The sequence below is a fragment of the Pecten maximus genome, chromosome 4 (genome assembly GCF_902652985.1).
Source record: "Pecten maximus chromosome 4, xPecMax1.1, whole genome shotgun sequence".
NCBI lineage: Eukaryota > Metazoa > Mollusca > Bivalvia > Pectinida > Pectinidae > Pecten > Pecten maximus.
The window spans coordinates 38,187,943-38,208,269 of NC_047018.1; the positions used below are offsets into that span (position 1 = coordinate 38,187,943).

The 20,327-nt window shown below is 38.4% G+C and overlaps 1 protein-coding gene across 1 annotated transcript in view; it reads left to right on the forward strand.

Moving 5' to 3' along the window:
• The window catches only part of LOC117326022 (pikachurin-like), an 87,914-nt gene that overhangs the window by 50,954 nt on the left and 16,633 nt on the right, over positions 1–20,327 (forward strand). The window contains exons 3-4 of the mRNA XM_033882596.1: positions 6,002–6,436; positions 13,342–13,543. Coding sequence (XP_033738487.1) covers positions 6,002–6,436; positions 13,342–13,543 — 637 coding nt within the window. The remainder of the gene's footprint in view (positions 1–6,001; positions 6,437–13,341; positions 13,544–20,327) is intronic.

A 20,327-nucleotide genomic window follows, 5' to 3' on the forward strand; every position in this document is an offset into this window, starting at 1 on the left:
GAATAAAAGTCCTCTGTCATCGATTATATCACTCTTGTCTCAGATAAGAACAGGATAATTGGATTTTTGAGAGAAATTTATTTCAAGGAGCAATCCATAATACCTTCATTTTCACTATTGAACCCGTAGAACATTAATGTGTATAAATGTACAAATGTAGAATATATGCCTGCACTTTGTCTTGTGGAATAATGTAATTATCTTTAAGGGTAGGTCATGATGCCACATTCAGCTGTGATGATCAGGGTCAGTCCTGATGCCACATTCAGCTGTGATGATCCATAGGGTGGATAATGATGCCACATTCGGCTGTGATGATCAGAGTCAGTCCTGATGCCATAAGCTGTGATGATTTCTAGGGTAGGTCATGATGCCACATTCAGCTGTGATGATCAGGGTAGGTCATGATGCCATAAGCTGTGATTATCCACGGGGAAGACCATGATGCCACATTTAGGTGTGACGATCTCTTGGGTAGGTGATGATGCCACTTTTAGCAGTGATGATTTCTAGGGTAGGTCATGGTGCCACAAGCTATGATGATCCATAGAGTGGATAATGATGCCACATTCAGCTGTGATGATCAGGGAAGGTCATGATGCCACAAGCTGTGATGATCCATAAGGATGGATCATGGTGCCACAATTAGCTATGATGATCAAGGTCAGTCATGATGCCATATTTAGGTGTGATGATATCTTAGGTAATTGATGATGCCACTTTTAGCAGTGATGATTTCTAGGATAGGTCATGGTGCCACGTACAAGCTGTGATGATCCATAGGTTGGATCATGATGTCACATTTAGCTGTGATGATCAGGGTCAGTCATGATGCCACATTTAGGTGTGATGATCTCTAGGATAGGCCATGATGCCAAAATGTTGAATATTTGATGTGCTATGTACAATGATTTTGATTGATAATCTCTGTAGGGAGTGAGTGGGTCATATGATGCCACCGAATGTGATGATCTCCATAGGGATAGGGTAGATCATATGGTGCCACCAAAATGTGATGATCTCCATAGGGATAGGGTAGATCATATGATGCCACCAAATGAGAGGATCTATTTAGGGATAGGATTGGTCATATCATGTCACCATAAGCAAAGATCTCTTTAAGTCAGGAAGCCACTTTGTGCAATAATGGCTTTAGGGTAAGCTATATTGTGTCGGGATGCCACCAGGTGTTATCATCACTGTAGGGAATTAGCCACTTGGTGTGATGATTTCAGATAAGACATTTAGAAATACCACCATGTACATGATCATGTAACCCTTTGTTAACATTAGTGTTGAAATATAGTGCTTTTCTTCTAGATTAATGTTATCAAAGCATATTGTCTATCCTTTTAGTACAAATGGATAGCGTTTCACAGATTGTGCCCCTGAGGAACCTGGTAAAGACTAGTCTGCTAACAGAGTCACTCTGAGACAATCCCATTAAACCAGCTATATCTTCCTGTCTTTACAGGCTTCCAAAGCCTTGTTGACAACCCGAGTGTTAGACATCTAGTCAATAAAGGGCTTCAACATGTTCAGAATACAATGTTAAAAGTACAGGTACACAATGTGTTGGTGATGTATTGTGAGGACAGCGTCTCACATTGGTCTGTTGTCATAGTAATAATACTGTGTTAGTGCAGATTTTGCAATGTAGAATGTTGGGTGATATGATTATTCACACATTCATTTATGGATTAATAATGAATGAAATTAGCTCAAAGAACTATTATATGTTATCAAACTCAAAGAACTACATGTATTACACAGCATGGAACTGAAAGAACTATTTATTACACATGAAACTCAAAAGAACTTTTCATATAAAACTCAAAGAACTATTTATTACACATGAAACTCAAAGAATTATTTATTACACATGAAACTCAAAGAACTATTTATTACACATGAAATTCAAAGAACTTTTCACATGAAACTCAAAGAAGTATTTATTGCACATGAAACTCAAAGAATTATTTATTACACATATAAAACTCAAAGGACTATTTATTACACATGAAACTCAAAGGACACATTAACATTTTCCATTCCAGAGAGTGTAATTTTGACACCATTGTTTGAATTAATAATAAGCTAAAATTGTGATGATATATCAAATATCATTGGGTGCCTTAGTGTCAGGCTGTCAATTTCATCAGAAGATTCATTATATATCAATGATTACAGCTGTCATCAAACACTCACTCGATCCTATATTATATTACAACGTCATTACAGAAAAAGAGTTAGCACACACAGCCGTCCCCTAAAGAAATGTCTGAAGGACACAGTTAACACACACAGCCCTCCCCTAAAGACATGTCTGAAGGACACAGTTAAGGACACAGTTAACACACACAGCCCTCCCCTAAAGACATGTCTGAAGGACACAGTTAACACACACAGCCCTCCCCTAAAGACATGTCTGAAGGACACAGTTAACACACACAGCCCTCCCGTAAAGAAATGTCTGAAGGACACAGTTATAACACACACAGCCCTCCCCTAAAGAAATGTCTGAAGGACACAGTTAACACACACAGCCCTCCCGTAAAGAAATGTCTGAAGGACACAGTTAACACACACAGCCCTCCCCTAAAGAAATGTCTGAAGGACACAGTTAGCACACACAGCCCTCCCCTAAAGAAATGTCTGAAAGACACAGTTATAACACACACAGCCCTCCCCTAAAGAAATGTCTGAAGGACACAGTTATAACACACACAGCCCTCCCCTAAAGAAATGTCTGAAGGACACAGTTAACACACACAGCCCTCCCCTAAAGACATGTCTGAAGGACACAGTTAACACACACAGCCCTCCCGTAAAGAAATGTCTGAAGGACACAGTTCAAGTCAAGGTATCTCTGATCTAGAAATGGTGTCACCTCATGTCTTGGTGTCCACAATTGTGTGATGTTGTCATGGTAACAAACCATGTTTATGTACTAGTATGTTCCATTTTGTGGAACATTCTGGCTGGGTCAATCTCTGGACCAAATTGAGAATTCCATTTCTGATACAAACCAGCAATACTGTTAAATGGAACGTGACATTCTGCCGAAACAATTAACTGGTCCACCTGGTTGTCTCATTTTAGGAACCAAATTGGATCTGATACTGGAACACAGACATATTTTCATTTGAGAAGTCCACGAACCTCTATAGGTATTACAGTATACTATATATATGTACAACTGCAGTTCACAATGATATACAAACAATGTATTGATTTTGACTCCAGTGGTATAAAATCAGAACTTGTATTTATGTCACTATCATTACGAGTAATGGACAGACTTGTAACAATATTATTATATATACAAATATTATGTTGTCTATTTTCTTATATTCTGACCAGAACAAAAATCAGTTTCGCTGTCCATGTATGTACTTGTAAAAGAACAGGGAAACATTCCTGTTGAGGATATGACAGGAATCGAACCCAGGTCTCCATCATGACAATCCCTGGCTCTACCAACTGAGCCAAAGATCAAAGCATACACCGTCAGCAGAGACTGTATTTACACATGTAACACACTGACCCATTCATTTTACACACTAAGTGAGGAATTTAAAAAGAAAAAACATTATATATATAAAGTATTAGAAAAGAACTACTATATGTAGACAATTGAATGCAAAATCATGCTGTGTTTGTTATAGCCAGGGCTAAATGACCTAGAGGATAACATTCCTTTAATAGCAAAAGTGATTGTATCGTGATCAATAGGGAAGTGGATCGTGGTTTCCTGACTGGCTGACCTTGGCTGACCTTGGCTGACCTGGGCAGACTATCCCTTACACACTGGACACTGGGAGATCATTCCGATGAGTTACAGTGGATGTCACATTCCGGCACCTTCCATCCGGTCTCCATATTTCCTGGAAATCAATTGTACAGCTAAGGCCGTCTTATTGCCTCCTGTCTGCTAGTTTACATTACAATGCCATTGGATAGCTAGCCACCATACAAATGATCGGTGCTCAGTTTAACACTTCGCCCTCCCCACCGACACCCCTACACTGGCCTGAGTTTGTGAAATGCATCTGTAATTGACAGCCAGGTCATGTACACCAGGCAGTCATGTTTTTAATTAGCCTCACAGAAATGAGCTGTATAGGACTGCATTGCTGCTATGTAGGCCTATGTCCTACCAAACATACTGCTTAAATGGCTGCAATAATTTATCAAACTATTAAATATTGATGCAAGTATTACACATATTTTTTTACTGATCATCATTTCTCATCAGATAGATTTATTGATGCATTTAGCCCAGTTGGCCTGATCGAAGGCCATGTGAGATTATGCCATTTCAGATTAACCAAAAGGCCTAGAATCCTTATATTTCACTGGTAGCTTCCTGGGATTACATCTGACAAAGTGAAAATGAATGACCTTGACCTATCTTTTAGGTCGCAGCTAGAGGGCAACTGTTTTGAAAACCCTCATTCATCTTCTATCAAAGACCAGGTCTTGTTGGCAATGCAGGTACATAGGGACCTCTGGTGTTTCTGAAGAAAAAATAAATAAAGATAGAGGGAAAGAATGAAACTGAACTGTTTTAAAAGAATATTGTATATTGATTATATTGTGCTAAAAAGGTAAAATGATACAAGAGTAATCCATTCTTCAAATCAAAAGTAATATCTATCATGTAAACCGCATATTTGAAGATTGTATAGTGCAGTTTTATCGTGTTTTTTTATGGCTAAGCTAACTATGTTTTAACATCTTTCTGTGGACAACTCACAGTTTTGTTAATGTGATTATTTTGCGTCACATCAAAACAAGAAAATAAACACTATATTGCGACTCAGGCGACTGCCAATGCCCATGAAGGGCATCTAATGTTTTCATTGAAAAACAAAATGTAAACCACTTAAAAACAAGACTTAGTGTTGTATATGGTTTGAAAGTATGGAGTTTACATATTTGTGTGGCTGCTAGACATAATTCAAAGTAAAACAATAATAGTAAACCTTCCTGAAACAGTGAAATAAACAGAGCTTAAATATTCTTAGATTCTTACATGGAAATTCATAAATTGTAGAAATAGACCCATTACAGGGTTTCCATATCATTACACAAAGGATTATGGAGACGGATTTTCCATTAACTACACTGACCATGTAAAAATCAGAATGAGGCGACTATATATACCTACCCAAGGGAGGATACTATGAGGGTGGCTGTCTGCTGTATCGTGCTTTATTTAGGGACTCTGATTAGATCAAGTGGAAGTCTGGATCACTGTGCCTGGCAATGTCAATTACACCTTTGCTAACCTCTTCATCACTTAATGTAATTTCTGCTCCCCCATCGCCCTCATATTTCAGAATTTACTTCTGCTTTGTTCCGTGTTATTTCTCTTAACTAACCTCTTCATTGCTTGATGGAATTTCTACTGCCTGTCTTCCACATTGATCTGTTTATTTCTCCTTTTGTCATATTTTTGTTTTCAATTTACGAACAAATTCAACACTTGATTCCATTTCTATGATACCCACTCTCTCTGCCGTATATTCTTGCCAGTATAGATAGTTCGAATGTTAACTACTTTAATGATATTTGAGAACTTTCCATGACATTTAACATCAATAGTGATTGCATCTCAGTTAAATGTAAATTTTCCAGAATGTGTATCAAAATGACTTCATGAATGCTTAGTTGAAATAATGCTGTGAGAATATGAATTTGAATTAAATTCAGTGGAACATATTCTAGAAAAAGGAACTGCTTCCTCGATAGTGTATGTTTTTTGCAGTTATCATTGTCAGGATCAAAGTCTAAAATCTTTGACTGTCATAAAGTTGTCCTACTGGGGGGAAAGATTTTGAACTGCATGGTATACGTAGTGTTTCATGTTTATGTTACAGAGATTCCTGGTATTGAAATTATCTGGTTCTTATCAATAGTGTATAGTTGTCCTACTTCAGGGAAAGATTTGTAACCCTTTGAACTACATTGTAATGTATGATGTTTAATGTTACAGCGATCCCTGGCATTGAGGAGCCCCCTGTCATAGACCAAGTGTTACACTCAGGCTCATCTTCATCCTCCTCATCTGACTCCATTTCACTGTCATCATCAGAACGCCTTGTGATCAAATCTGCTGGACAGATTGGCAAGAATGTTCAAACTGGACGTACAGATGACCAATCAAATTCCTTGTCCCAAGGAAATGACCATGATGATATGGCCCTGCACACAAATGACCACATTACAGCTGAAATGTTTGACCTCAAGGAAAAGTCTGTGAAAGATACAAACAGCGATGTGTTACATGGCGTGGGGGAGCCACTGTCTCTGATCCACCGTCCCACCTGTCATGGTGTCGTCTGCCAAAACAACGGTACCTGTGTCGTGGAAGGGAGCATCGTGCGATGTAACTGTCCGATAGGTAGTTCAGGTCGCAGGTGTGAAAAACGTAAGTATCTATACATGTACATACTGTGTACAGATATATCTACAGAATTACAACATGATATATAGACTTAGTATAAAAATAATTGTGTAATAATCTGTCATTGATATTGCCTGCCGTTTCCTTTGTATTTTAATATTTTATATAACACCTACACAATGAAATACTGTACCTCTGATCAGTGTAAGTTGTCAATATATATATATATATACTGTATATACCATATATATGCCATATTTAACCATGTTTAAGCTCAGGCCTCCAGTGCACTGAAAAAAGGGCAAAAGTCTTGGATGGGCTTATCCCCAATTAAGACCATATGCAAGAGGGAAAAAATTGGCCGTCATCTTGGTTTATAATATGGAAGAGGATATAGCCCCATCTATAAATGAAATATGACTGAAATATCCATTATCTAAAGAGTTAAATGCAATTATAGCCTTGAATCTAAGAATAGTATATGATCATAAATATTTTTGTTCAGGCCAGCGCGTTGTGAACCGCCCTATTGGTGTTTGTTGTCGCCACTTGGGGGTGGGTCATCGGAGAAGCTATCTTACAGCATATTGTATATTTAATGGAATAAATATGGTATCAGCTATAAATATTTGATGTGCTGGGGTAACTTAGGCAATACATGGAAGATAAAAACGATCTTTCTAATACATGTTAATTATACCCCAGTGAAAATGTTCATGTTGCCATCATCATAATTGCCGACATGCTATTGCTTTAGACAGAGACAGTCAACCAATTTGGTGTATAATAAATCCTGATTAAATGCTTGAATATCATTACTGCCTCTGAATTTATGTTAGCATGTTGTCCTTATTATATCCCATTTCATTATATAAAACATTGTTGAGTAATAGTCGTGTGACGTTTATGGTACCTGAAACACTCCATGTTAAATACCTAAAACCATGTTAATTTGCTGCTGTTCTGTTATGGCGCTCTATGGTACCAGGCCTGACACTGTTGTGACATGTGCTGATAGCAAGGCAAATGGTAATGGATGTGAAGTTGAATTGGTGTGGAATCCCTGGGTACTGACAAAACCATTGGGTGTTGATGGTCAGAAATATGATAATTGTTGAAAGATTGGTGTGGAATCCTTCTGTACTGACAAAATCATTGGGTGTTGATGGTCAGAAATATGAGAATTGTTGAATGGTTGGTGTGAATCCATGTGTACTGACAAATTCATTGGGTGTTGATGGTCAGAAATATAGTAATTGTTGAAAAGTTGGTGTTGAATCCCTGTGTTCTGACAAAACCATTGGGTTTTGATGGTCAGAAATATGATAATTGTTGAAAGGTTGGTGTTGAATCCTTTATGTACTAACGTTCAAAAGTATGGTAATGGATGGGAGGTTGGTCAATCTAATTAAAATAAGACTGCAATACAAGATCTAACGATACCCCGTAGAAGGTCATCTCAGCATGACATTTGAGCTTCAAATGTAAGCCAATGAAAACTGGTCAATGACGTCTTATACGAGCCTTCGGTTGCGTCTCCTTAGTATTTGCGACTCAATTCAGCGCTTGATTTGAAAAACATGTACGCAAAATTTCGCCAACAGCCACTGTAATAAAAATATTGCTAATCCTCTGGACGTTACATTGAAAGAAGAACAGAAAACGAATAAACAATATATCTCGTTGACAGGACGGATTGTGTTGCCAGCTGGATTTCTAAATTTCATGACGCTGTTGCCTTCACTGTCTATCTCTCGTATGATGAAGGAAAAACCAAACGGACAGCAAACTTTTGTTAAATTATCAATTCTTTGAGGTATCTTGGTGAGCCAGAGTGTTTGAAGCCATGTTGTTTACCGTTGCTATCGACCATCGAATACCTCGGGAACGTTGTGTAAGTATTTATACTTCCGAAGAATGAAATCACACCGACAATATCATAGGCGGCGCGTTGATTGGCTGAGCTCTAAGGTCATGCTAAGATGACCTCCTACGGGGCATCGTTAGATCTTGTCTTGCAGTGAATCGTAGAGTATCGTAGAGGAGTGGAAATTACAAGTCTAATTTTAATTAGATTGGGAGGTTGGTATAATTATTACCTTCTGTAAAAATACAAAATACCTGTGAGCAACTGATTACAAATGACCCTATTTGGTGTATCACCATCACCTAGGGGCACTACTGGTGTTTTACCAAACACCCAGGCTTCAAAATTCATAATTCATCAGAATTTCACAAACAATTGATTGTTGATATTGATCAGTATAACAAAAACAAAAAGAGAAATACAATGTTACTCTAACCAAAACTAAATATTCTAGCTTTGTGTTCAGAAATATATTGTTTCTATTAAAAATACATATTATGGTAAAATGTATCCCCTCATGACAAGTAGGCGAGGGAATAGGAGTCGGCGAATAGGTATGTAACCAAGCAACATCTTACTCTACTGACTTCATTAATTATCAAACTGGCTGGAAACTTCCATGCACTAGCTTACTTAATTACAACCATCATCTCTTGAATAACCAATTGGTGGCCAAGTGGTTGTGGTTTCCCGACACTTTATTGCTATTATTGCTGCCCTCCACCTCTGGGTCGCAAGTTCAAAACCCACATGGAGCAGTTGCCTGATACTGACCGTAGGCCGGTGGTTTTTCTCCTGGTACTCCGGCTTTCCTCCACCTCTAAAACCTGGCCATGGCACGTCCTTAAATGACCCTGGCTGTTAAATTAATAGGACGTTAAACAAAATAAACCAAAATCTTGAAGAACATCTTATTTCAACCACCTGGGTAAAAGTTAGTATCAATAGATCTTCAGTGTCCTCTCTCTACAGACTTCATTGATTATGAGATTGTCTCGAAATTTTAAAATAAGTGATTAATGTTTGGTGCAAAGGTATTGTGTACCATGCCTTGTTAATGTAAAATTGTTCGTTTAATCACTTTCCAAGTCTACTTAAATCTTGGTTACCCTTGAATGCTTTTATGTGATATATTGAAACCAGGAATTGATCACAAAAATTCACAATTAGTTACACTTAATTAGAGGTAAAACATCAAATAAAACATTATCAGTTATACTTAAACAGAAGTAAAATCATCAAAAAAAATAATGATCAGTCACACTTACTGTTGATGTTGGGAAACGATCCCAAAGGTGCCAATTTGAAGAAATTTGTCATGTGAGTGATTGGTATAGACATCCTCTGTACTGGCAGTGATTGGTATATACATCCTCTGTACTGACAGTGATTGGTATAGACGTCCTCTGTACTGACAGTGATTGGTATAGACGTCCTCTGTACTGACAGTGATTGGTATAGACGTCCTCTGTACTGACAGTGATTGGTATAGACATCCTCTGTACTGACAGTGATTGGTATAGACATCCTCTGTACTGACAGTGATTGGTATAGACATCCTCTATACTGACAGTGATTGGTATAGACGTCCTCTGTACTGGCAGTGATTGGTATAGACGTCCTCTGTACTGACAGTGATTGGTATAGACGTCCTCTGTACTGACAGTGATTGGTATAGATGTCCTCTGTACTGACAGTGATTGGTATAGACATCCTCTGTACTGACAGTGATTGGTATAGACATCCTCTGTACTGACAGTGATTGGTATAGACATCCTCTGTACTGACAGTGATTGGTATAGACGTCCTCTATACTGACAGTGATTGGTATATACGTCCTCTGTACTGACAGTGATTGGTATAGACGTCCTCTGTACTGACAGTGATTGGTATAGACGTCCTCTGTACGGACAGTGATTGGTATAGACGTCCTCTGTACTGACAGTGATTGGTATAGACGTCCTCTGTACTGGCAGTGATTCGGTTGGTATAGACGTCCTCTGTACTGACAGTGATTGGTAGAGACATCCTCTGTACTGACAGTGATTGGTATAGACGTCCTCTGTACTGACAGTGATTGGTATAGACGTCCTCTGTACTGACAGTGATTGGTATAGACGTCCTCTGTACTGACAGTGATTGGTATAGACGTCCTCTGTACTAACAGTGATTGGTATAGACGTCCTCTGTACTGACAGTGATTGGTATAGACGTCCTCTGTACTGACAGTGATTGGTATAGACGTCCTCTGTACTGACAGTGATTGGTATAGACGTCCTCTGTACTGACAGTGATTGGTATAGACGTCCTCTGTACTGACAGTGATTGGTATAGACGTCCTCTGTACTGACAGTGATTGGTATAGACATCCTCTGTACTGACAGTGATTGGTATAGACGTCCTCTGTACTGACAGTGATTGGTATATACATCCTCTGTACTGACAGTGATTGGTATAGACGTCCTCTGTACTGGCAGTGATTGGTATAGACGTCCTCTGTACTGACAGTGATTGGTATAGACGTCCTCTGTACTGACAGTGATTGGTATAGACGTCCTCTGTACTGACAGTGATTGGTATAGACATCCTCTGTACTGACAGTGATTGGTATACGTCCTCTGTACTGGCAGTGATTGGTAAAGACATCCTCTGTACTGACAGTGATTGGTATACGTCCTCTGTACTGACAGTGATTGGTATAGACATCCTCTATACTGACAGTAATTGGTATAGACGTCCTCTATACTGACAGTGATTGGTATAGACATCCTCTGTACTGGCAGTGATTGGTAACCATAGACGTCCTCTGTACTGACAGTGATTGGTATAGACGTCCTCTGTACTGACAGTGATTGGTATATACATCCTCTGTACTGGCAGTGGCTGGGAAATGTGGTCAGGATTAAATCTTCTACATATAAAAACTGTGAAATATATATATGTATTGTATATTGGTTCAATTTCATATTTTGATGATAAGATAAGCATTGTACAACATTGTTATTTACCAAAACATGATTTACCAGAACATCAGGATGATTGTCTGATTGATATCGCGAAATTCTTGTGAAACAGCTTCCTGGCTTGTGAATTATTTCCGTGTGTAGTCTTTCGTTTATACGGTGTGGTTTGTCTAATGGGTGTTTTTAGAGATTCATGATTTAATTATACCTGCAAAAGATTAGTCAGCGGTGAGCTATATCATTGAACAGTGTTACTGCAGCAGCGAAATCGTGGAACTTTGTGCTGTTATCGAGTAAAAGCTTAAACAAACAAAGCACATGTGTGATCAGGGAAAATGGCCGCTAAAATTGTCTAATATAGGTACATTATGAGACCTCAAGTACACAACATTATACCACCTACCTTGTGTAGATAATTCATTTCTATTTTTTTTCTTTTAAAACTCATCATTTGGTAATGTTTTTACAAGAGCCAATGATTTTGATTGAGAGACTTTCTAATTGGAGTATACCACAGTTTTCATCTAATTTGTGTGGTTTCATGCCTTTCAAAAGAACCTTTTGATATATTTTATAATGTTTTCCTTCTCAGCAAACTGATGTTAGTTAAGGGTTTTCTTAAAGGGGTTAAATTCCATGGATTGTGTTCGAACTGTAACAAGAGTTTAATCTTAAAGCAAATAAGCACTTGACTGAAAGGTAATGGAACTCCATCCTGCATATCCACATATCCATATAAAACCAAGGGTTATAAACGTAGACCTATTTCTGTTCTGTTGGACTGTAATGAGGATTGTCAGACTGTGTTCGGCACATGTGATCCGTTTAATTCTAGATTTATTCCATTTGCGAGTAGATTTGCGGGTCTTCAGATCAAGTTTGTGGTGTAATGAGAAATAAGGTATCTCGTAATTTTATTCTAAATAAAATTTACTTGAGTTAGGAAAGCAAACCTTGGGTTTGGAGCTGCAATGATTAGTCAAGTTTGGGTTGTTTGGGTGTTACGTACCAAATTGGCTACAATCTGTCACAGCAAAACATCAAGTTATTTCGGTGTAAAAGTGAAGTTTCAACAGTATAATGGAATGGTTGTAATTAGCAAACTCAGGTAGGGGTCACAGGGCTTCCCACGACCGTCATTTAACCTCTGAATTATCTACTAAACGAGGATGATGCACTACAACACCAGTTACTTCAATTAGCCAGGCTAAGTCTGTCTGCAGCATCTGTATCTCCATCATGTAAACCAAGACTCTCTGCTGTCAGCTCAACACAGACAGTGCTGCAACAAGAGTGCAGATGATGTGGGGTCGTATGTTTCTGATGCTGACACAGGGACTTTTGTGTGATGTGACATATAATTCAGCACGTCATCTCCATACACATCAGGTTACACCAGACTTAAGCTGTCCTTTTTGCACTAGCTAACTAGAATGTCTCCAAAGGTCTGTTCACAAGACATGCAGATCCTTCTCACTATGTATTTAGTGCAATGCAAATTGATTGTCCAGTTACCTCTGTCCTATAGCTCTATCAGTCTCTATAACAAAAACATATAGTTTTCTTTTCTCTTTCCTTTTAAACAAAATTGATTCCTGTCCTATTTTAACCAGTCTCTGTAATGAAAATTGTATTGTCTTAATAAATATCATTCTATATAACATATATCGCATAGCCTCCTCTTCATAGGCACACTGAATATACCCCTGTTTTTTGGGGGCAGGGGCATATAGTCCTTAACCCAATCGTTGTTTTATCCCCTCCCATCTCATTATGAATTCATTGGTTGCTTATTTACACCATAATATCATGACATCAAGTTCTACATCTGATCACATTCTGGTGCTTATTGGTCAAGGTCAAAAGGTCAAAGGTGTCATTTAATTGACCCCTTCTGAATGGAGCACAATATACTTTCTATCCCAACCCAAATTAATATCGTAAAATATCATAAAATAGTATCAAAACACCCAAGTTCTTGGCATAGGAGTTTGGGTCCAAATATGCTGACATTTTCTAATTTTCTTCCGAAAACACTAGGTTCGAATTTCTTTAAATAAATAAGAGTTACGTACTACATCCCTAATTTTGGGTTTCAGAGATAGTTGTGCGGTTTCCAAAGTTCCTGGGGAATGGGTACCTGACACTACCTGTACTGAAGACTGGCTACAAAGAGTTCGACATTCAGATAGACTTCAAACCTCAGGCTAACAACGGTTTGCTGCTGTTTACAGCCGAGAATACCAACACCAAGTCAGACTTCTTTTCCATCGCCCTCGTCAACGGATACGTGGAGTTCAGGTTTGTAGTTTTTTTTTTTTAGATTATTTTACAGAAACAGCATCATTTAATATTTTATACCTGTAGAACTCTCTCCCTGTGAGCTCTTGAATATCAGAAGATGTCCACAGTTCACCAAGAGCAGTGCCATTGCCCCAAGATTACCTATACATCGGCTATGAGACAATAAGCTGGCTGGGGATAGTCTTTGTAATGGGCAGCAAATTATTCTTGTCACCTAACAGGTCAGTGATTAGATTTGTTAGTGTGACGCTACCTGGGGACCTGAAGACAGTAGCGACATTGATTGAATTATACAACTGTTATCATGCAGTCCTCACTGGGCCTGAGTTACTGATTATAGACATAACCAGTTTGCCTGTCTGTGGTACATTGGTACATTCATTACTGTCACAGACAGAATTACAGTCCTTAGGTATTGTTATCATATTTATGAAGTATACTTAATAAAGTCTCCTTAGGAGAAAACATTTACTTGACCCACCAATAAACAAACACAAAAAACAAAAAACAAAAACAAAAAAAAGTATCCTTAATGTTTGCTTGGGTCAGTATACAGTCTCTGTGTATTAATGTTATGGTGGTGAAGTATTAGTATCCACATGTGGTGGTGAAGTATAAGTACCCACATGCAGTGGTGAATTATCAGTTCCCACATGCGGTAAAGAAGTTCTAGTACAAACATGTGATGATCAAGTGCTTGTACTTGTATGTGGTGGTGAGGTGCTAGTTCCCACATATGATGAAGAAGGGCTAGTGCCCACATGTGATGGTCAAGTATTAAGTACCTGCATGTGATGTTATAGTAATTGTACCCACATATAGTGATGTAAGTACCACATGTGGTGGTGAGATGCTAATACCCACATGTGATGTTGAAGTGCTTGCACCCAAATGTAGTGATATGGTGTAAGTACCTACATGTGGTGGTGAAGTACTTTTACTGACATGTAGTGATGTAGTGTAAGTACCCACATGCGGTGGCGAGGTGCTAGTTCCCACATGCGGTGAAGAAGTGTTAGTACCCACAAGTGTTGGTCAAGTATTAAGTACCCTCATGTAGTGGTAGTACCACATTTGTTGGTGCTTGTACTCACATGTGGTGGTGAGGTACTAGGTCCTGCATTTATTGAGGAACTCTGATTGATATGGGTTGGTGAAATGCTCCTGTCTTCTAATGGTGGAAAGGCAACACTACCTACATGGCCAGTGTGATCACAATTTGTCTACCTACATGGCCAGTGTGATCATAATTTGTCTACCTACATGGCCAGTATGATCACAATTTGTCTACCTACATGGCCAGTATGATCACAATTTGTCTACCTACACTGACAATTTGTCTACCTACACGGCCAGTATGATCACAATTTGTCTACCTACATGGCCAGTATGATCACAATTTGTCTACATACACAGCCAGTATGATCACAATTTGTCTATACCTACATGGCCAGTATGATCACAATTTGTCTATACCTACACGGCCAGTATGATCACAATTTGTCTACTTACATGGCCAGTATGATCACAATTTGTCTATACCTACACGGCCAGTATGATCACAATTTGTCTACCTACATGGCCAGTATGATAACAATTTGTCTACTCACACGGCCAGTATAATCACAATTTGTCTACGTACACAGTCAGTATGATCACAATTTGTCTACTTACATGGCTGGTATGATCACAATTTGTCTATTTACACAGCCAGTATGATCACAATTTGTCTATTTATATGGCTGGTATGATCAGAATTTGTCTATTTACACAGCCAGTATGATCAGAATTTGTCTATTTACACAGCCAGTATGATCACAATTTGTCTACATACACAGCCAGTATGATCAGAATTTGTCTATTTACACAGCCAGTATGATCACAATTTGTCTACTTACACAGCCAGTATGATCACAATTTGTCTATTTACACAGCCAGTATGATCACAATTTGTCTACATACAGTCAGTATGATCACAATTTGTCTACTTACATGTCCAGTATGATCACAATTTGTCTACCTACATGGCCAGTATGATCACAATTTGTCTACCTACATGGCCAGTATGATCACAATTTGTCTACCTACACGGCCAGTATGATCACAATTTGTCTACCTACATGGCCAGTATGATCACAATTTGTCTACATACACAGCCAGTATGATCACAATTTGTCTACTTACATGGCCAGTATGATCACAATTTGTCTATACCTACACGGCCAGTATGATCACAATTTGTCTACATACACAGCCAGTATGATCACAATTTGTCTACTTACACGGCCAGTATGATCACAATTTGTCTACCTACAAGGCCAGTATGATCACAATTTGTCTACTCACACGGCCAGTATGATCACAATTTGTCTACTTACACAGCCAGTATGATCACAATTTGTCTACCTACATGGCCAGTATGATCACAATTTGTCTACTTACATGGCCAGTATGATCACAATTTGTCTACCTACATGGCCAGTATGATCACAATTTGTCTACCTACATGGCCAGTATGATCACAATTTGTCTACCTACATGGCCAGTATGATCACAATTTGTCTACCTACATGGCCAGTATGATCACAATTTGTCTACTTACACAGCCAGTATGATCACAATTTGTCTATTTACACAGCCAGTATGATCACAATTTGTCTACATACAGTCAGTATGATCACAATTTGTCTACTTACACAGCCAGTATGATCACAATTTGTCTATTTACACAGCCAGTATGATCACAATTTGTCTACATACAGTCAGTATGATCACAATTTGTCTACATACACAGCCAGCATGATCACAATTTGTCTACATACACAGTCAGTATGACCACAATCTGTTTACATACACGGTCAGTATGATCACAATTTGTCTATTTACATGGCCAGTATGATAACAATTTGTCTACCTACATGGCCAGTATGATCACAATTTGTCTACCTACATGGCCAGTATGATCACAATTTGTCTACCTACATGTCCAGTATGATAACAATTTGTCTACCTACATGGCCAGTATGATCACAATTTGTCTACCTACACGGCCAGTATGATCACAATTTGTCTATTTACACGGCCAGCATGATCACAATTTGTCTATTTACACGGCCAGTATGATCACAATTTGTCTGTAACCTACATGGCCAGTATGATCACAATTTGTCTACATACACAGCCGGTATGATCACAATTTGTCTACATACACAGCCAGTATGATGACAATTTGTCTACCTACACGGTCAGTATGATCACAATTTGTCTACTTACACAGCCAGTGTGATCACAATTTGTCTGTAACTTACATGGCCAGTATGATCACAATTTGTCTACCTACACGGTCAGTATGATCACAATTTGTCTACTTACACAGCCAGTATGATCACAATTTGTCTACTTACACAGCCAGTATGATCACAATTTGTCTACTTACACAGCCAGTATGATCACAATTTGTCTACCTACACGGTCAGTATGATCACAATTTGTCTACTTACACAGCCAGTATGATCACAATTTGTCTACCTACATGGCCAGTATGATCACAATTTGTCTACTTACACAGCCAGTATGATCACAATTTGTCTACTTACACAGCCAGTATGATCACAATTTGTCTACCTACACGGTCAGTATGATCACAATTTGTCTACTTACACAGCCAGTATGATCACAATTTGTCTACCTACATGGCCAGTATGATCACAATTTGTCTACTTACACGGCCAGTATGATCACAATTTGTCTATTTACACGGCAAATATGATCACAATTTGTCTACTTACACAGCCAGTATGATCACAATTTGTCTACTTACACAGCCAGTATGATCACAATTTGTCTATTTACACAGCCAGTATGATCACAATTTGTCTACATACAGTCAGTATGATCACAATTTGTCTACTTACATGTCCAGTATGATCACAATTTGTCTACCTACATGGCCAGTATGATCACAATTTGTCTACCTACATGGCCAGTATGATCACAATTTGTCTACCTACATGGCCAGTATGATCACAATTTGTCTACATACACAGCCAGTATGATCACAATTTGTCTACTTACATGGCCAGTATGATCACAATTTGTCTATACCTACATGGCCAGTATGATCACAATTTGTCTACTTACATGGCCAGTATGATCACAATTTGTCTATACCTACACGGCCAGTATGATCACAATTTGTCTACCTACATGGCCAGTATGATCACAATTTGTCTACATACACAGCCAGTATGATCACAATTTGTCTACTTACATGGCCAGTATGATCACAATTTGTCTATACCTACACGGCCAGTATGATCACAATTTGTCTACATACACAGCCAGTATGATCACAATTTGTCTACTTACACGGCCAGTATGATCACAATTTGTCTACCTACATGTCCAGTATAATCACAATTTGTCTATTTACACGGCCAGTATGATCACAATTTGTCTACATACACAGCCAGTATGATCACAATTTGTCTACCCAAACAATCAGTATGATCACAATTTGTCTACCTACACGGCCAGTATGATCACAATTTGTCTACCTACATGGCCAGTATGATAACAATTTGTCTACTCACACGGCCAGTATAATCACAATTTGTCTACGTACACAGTCAGTATGATCACAATTTGTCTACTTACATGGCTGGTATGATCACAATTTGTCTATTTACACAGCCAGTATGATCACAATTTGTCTATTTATATGGCTGGTATGATCACAATTTGTCTATTTACACAGCCAGTATGATCAGAATTTGTCTATTTACACAGCCAGTATGATCAGAATTTGTCTACATACACAGCCAGTATGATCAGAATTTGTCTATTTACACAGCCAGTATGATCACAATTTGTCTACATACACAGCCAGTATGATCACAATTTGTCTATTTACACAGCCAGTATGATCACAATTTGTCTATTTACACTGCCAGTATGATCACAATTTGTCTACCTACACGGCCAGCATGATCACAATTTGTCTACCTACACGGCCACTTTGATCACATTTGTCTATTTATATGGCTGGTATGATCACAATTTGTCTACCTACAGGGCCAGTATGATCACAATTTGTCTACGTACACAGTCAGTATGATCACAATTTGTCTACTTACATGGCTGGTATGATCACAATTTGTCTATTTACACAGCCAGTATGATCACAATTTGTCTATTTACACAGCCAGTATGATCAGAATTTGTCTACATACACAGCCAGTATGATCAGAATTTGTCTATTTACACAGCCAGTATATGATCACAATTTGTCTACATACACAGCCAGTATGATCACAATTTGTCTATTTACACAGCCAGTATGATCACAATTTGTCTATTTACACGGCCAGTATGATCACAATTTGTCTACCTACACGGCCAGCATGATCACAATTTGTCTACCTACACGGCCACTTTGATCACATTTGTCTATTTATATGGCTGGTATGATCACAATTTGTCTACCTACAGGGCCAGTATGATCACAATTTGTCTACTCACACGGCCAGTATGATCACAATTTGTCTACTTACACAGCCAGTATGATCACAATTTGTCTACCTACATGGCCAGTATGATCACAATTTGTCTACCTACATGGCCAGTATGATCACAATTTGTCTACCTACATGGCCAGTATGATCACAATTTGTCTACCTACATGGCCAGTATGATCACAATTTGTCTACTTACACAGCCAGTATGATCACAATTTGTCTATTTACACAGCCAGTATGATCACAATTTGTCTACATACAGTCAGTATGATCACAATTTGTCTACTTACATGTCCAGTATGATCACAATTTGTCTACCTACATGGCCAGTATGATCACAATTTGTCTACCTACATGGCCAGTATGATCACAATTTGTCTACCTACATGGCCAGTATGATCACAATTTGTCTATTTACACAGCCAGTATGATCACAATTTGTCTACATACAGTCAGTATGATCACAATTTGTCTACTAACATGGCCAGTATGATCACAATTTGTCTACCTACATGGCCAGTATGATCACAATTTGTCTACCTACATGGCCAGTATGATCACAATTTGTCTACCTACATGGCCAGTATGATCACAATTTGTCTATTTACACAGCCAGTATGATCACAATTTGTCTACCTACATGGCCAGTATGATCACAATTTGTCTACCTACATGGCCAGTATGATCACAATTTGTCTATTTACACAGTCAGTATGATCACAATTTGTCTATTTACACGGCCAGTATGATCACAATTTGTCTATTTACATGGCCAGTATGATAACGATTTGTCTATATTAGATCATGTATATGTGATGTTCAAGGTGTGGTGGTGAGATAGTATGTGTTGTAAAAGTGCCAGGATCTACATGTGATGGAGCAGAATAAAACACATACATGGTACAGATACATTTCACATTCACAGCTTGGCATTATTGAATGTTGCCCTACAAATGTGTTCAACCAAAAAAACAAGAAAATAAGGCCGTAATTTGCTGTCATTGAGCATCCAATCAGATGGCTGGTGATAGACATGCGGTCCCTGTCATAGCGGCCTAACAGCTTAATCATTAGACAGTTTCATTCTCAACTAAATCCACAAAGTGGATGATTGCTGGTGTTGCTGTTTTGATTTCAATCACTAAAGGATCGGGATTGTTGATTGGCATAATGACACTGATTTTAGAGCAAAATTGGGTGCAGTTTTTGTAAAATTTTGTTGACAATTTGCAAATAGTTCTGTATATAGAACTCTTCCCTCGATG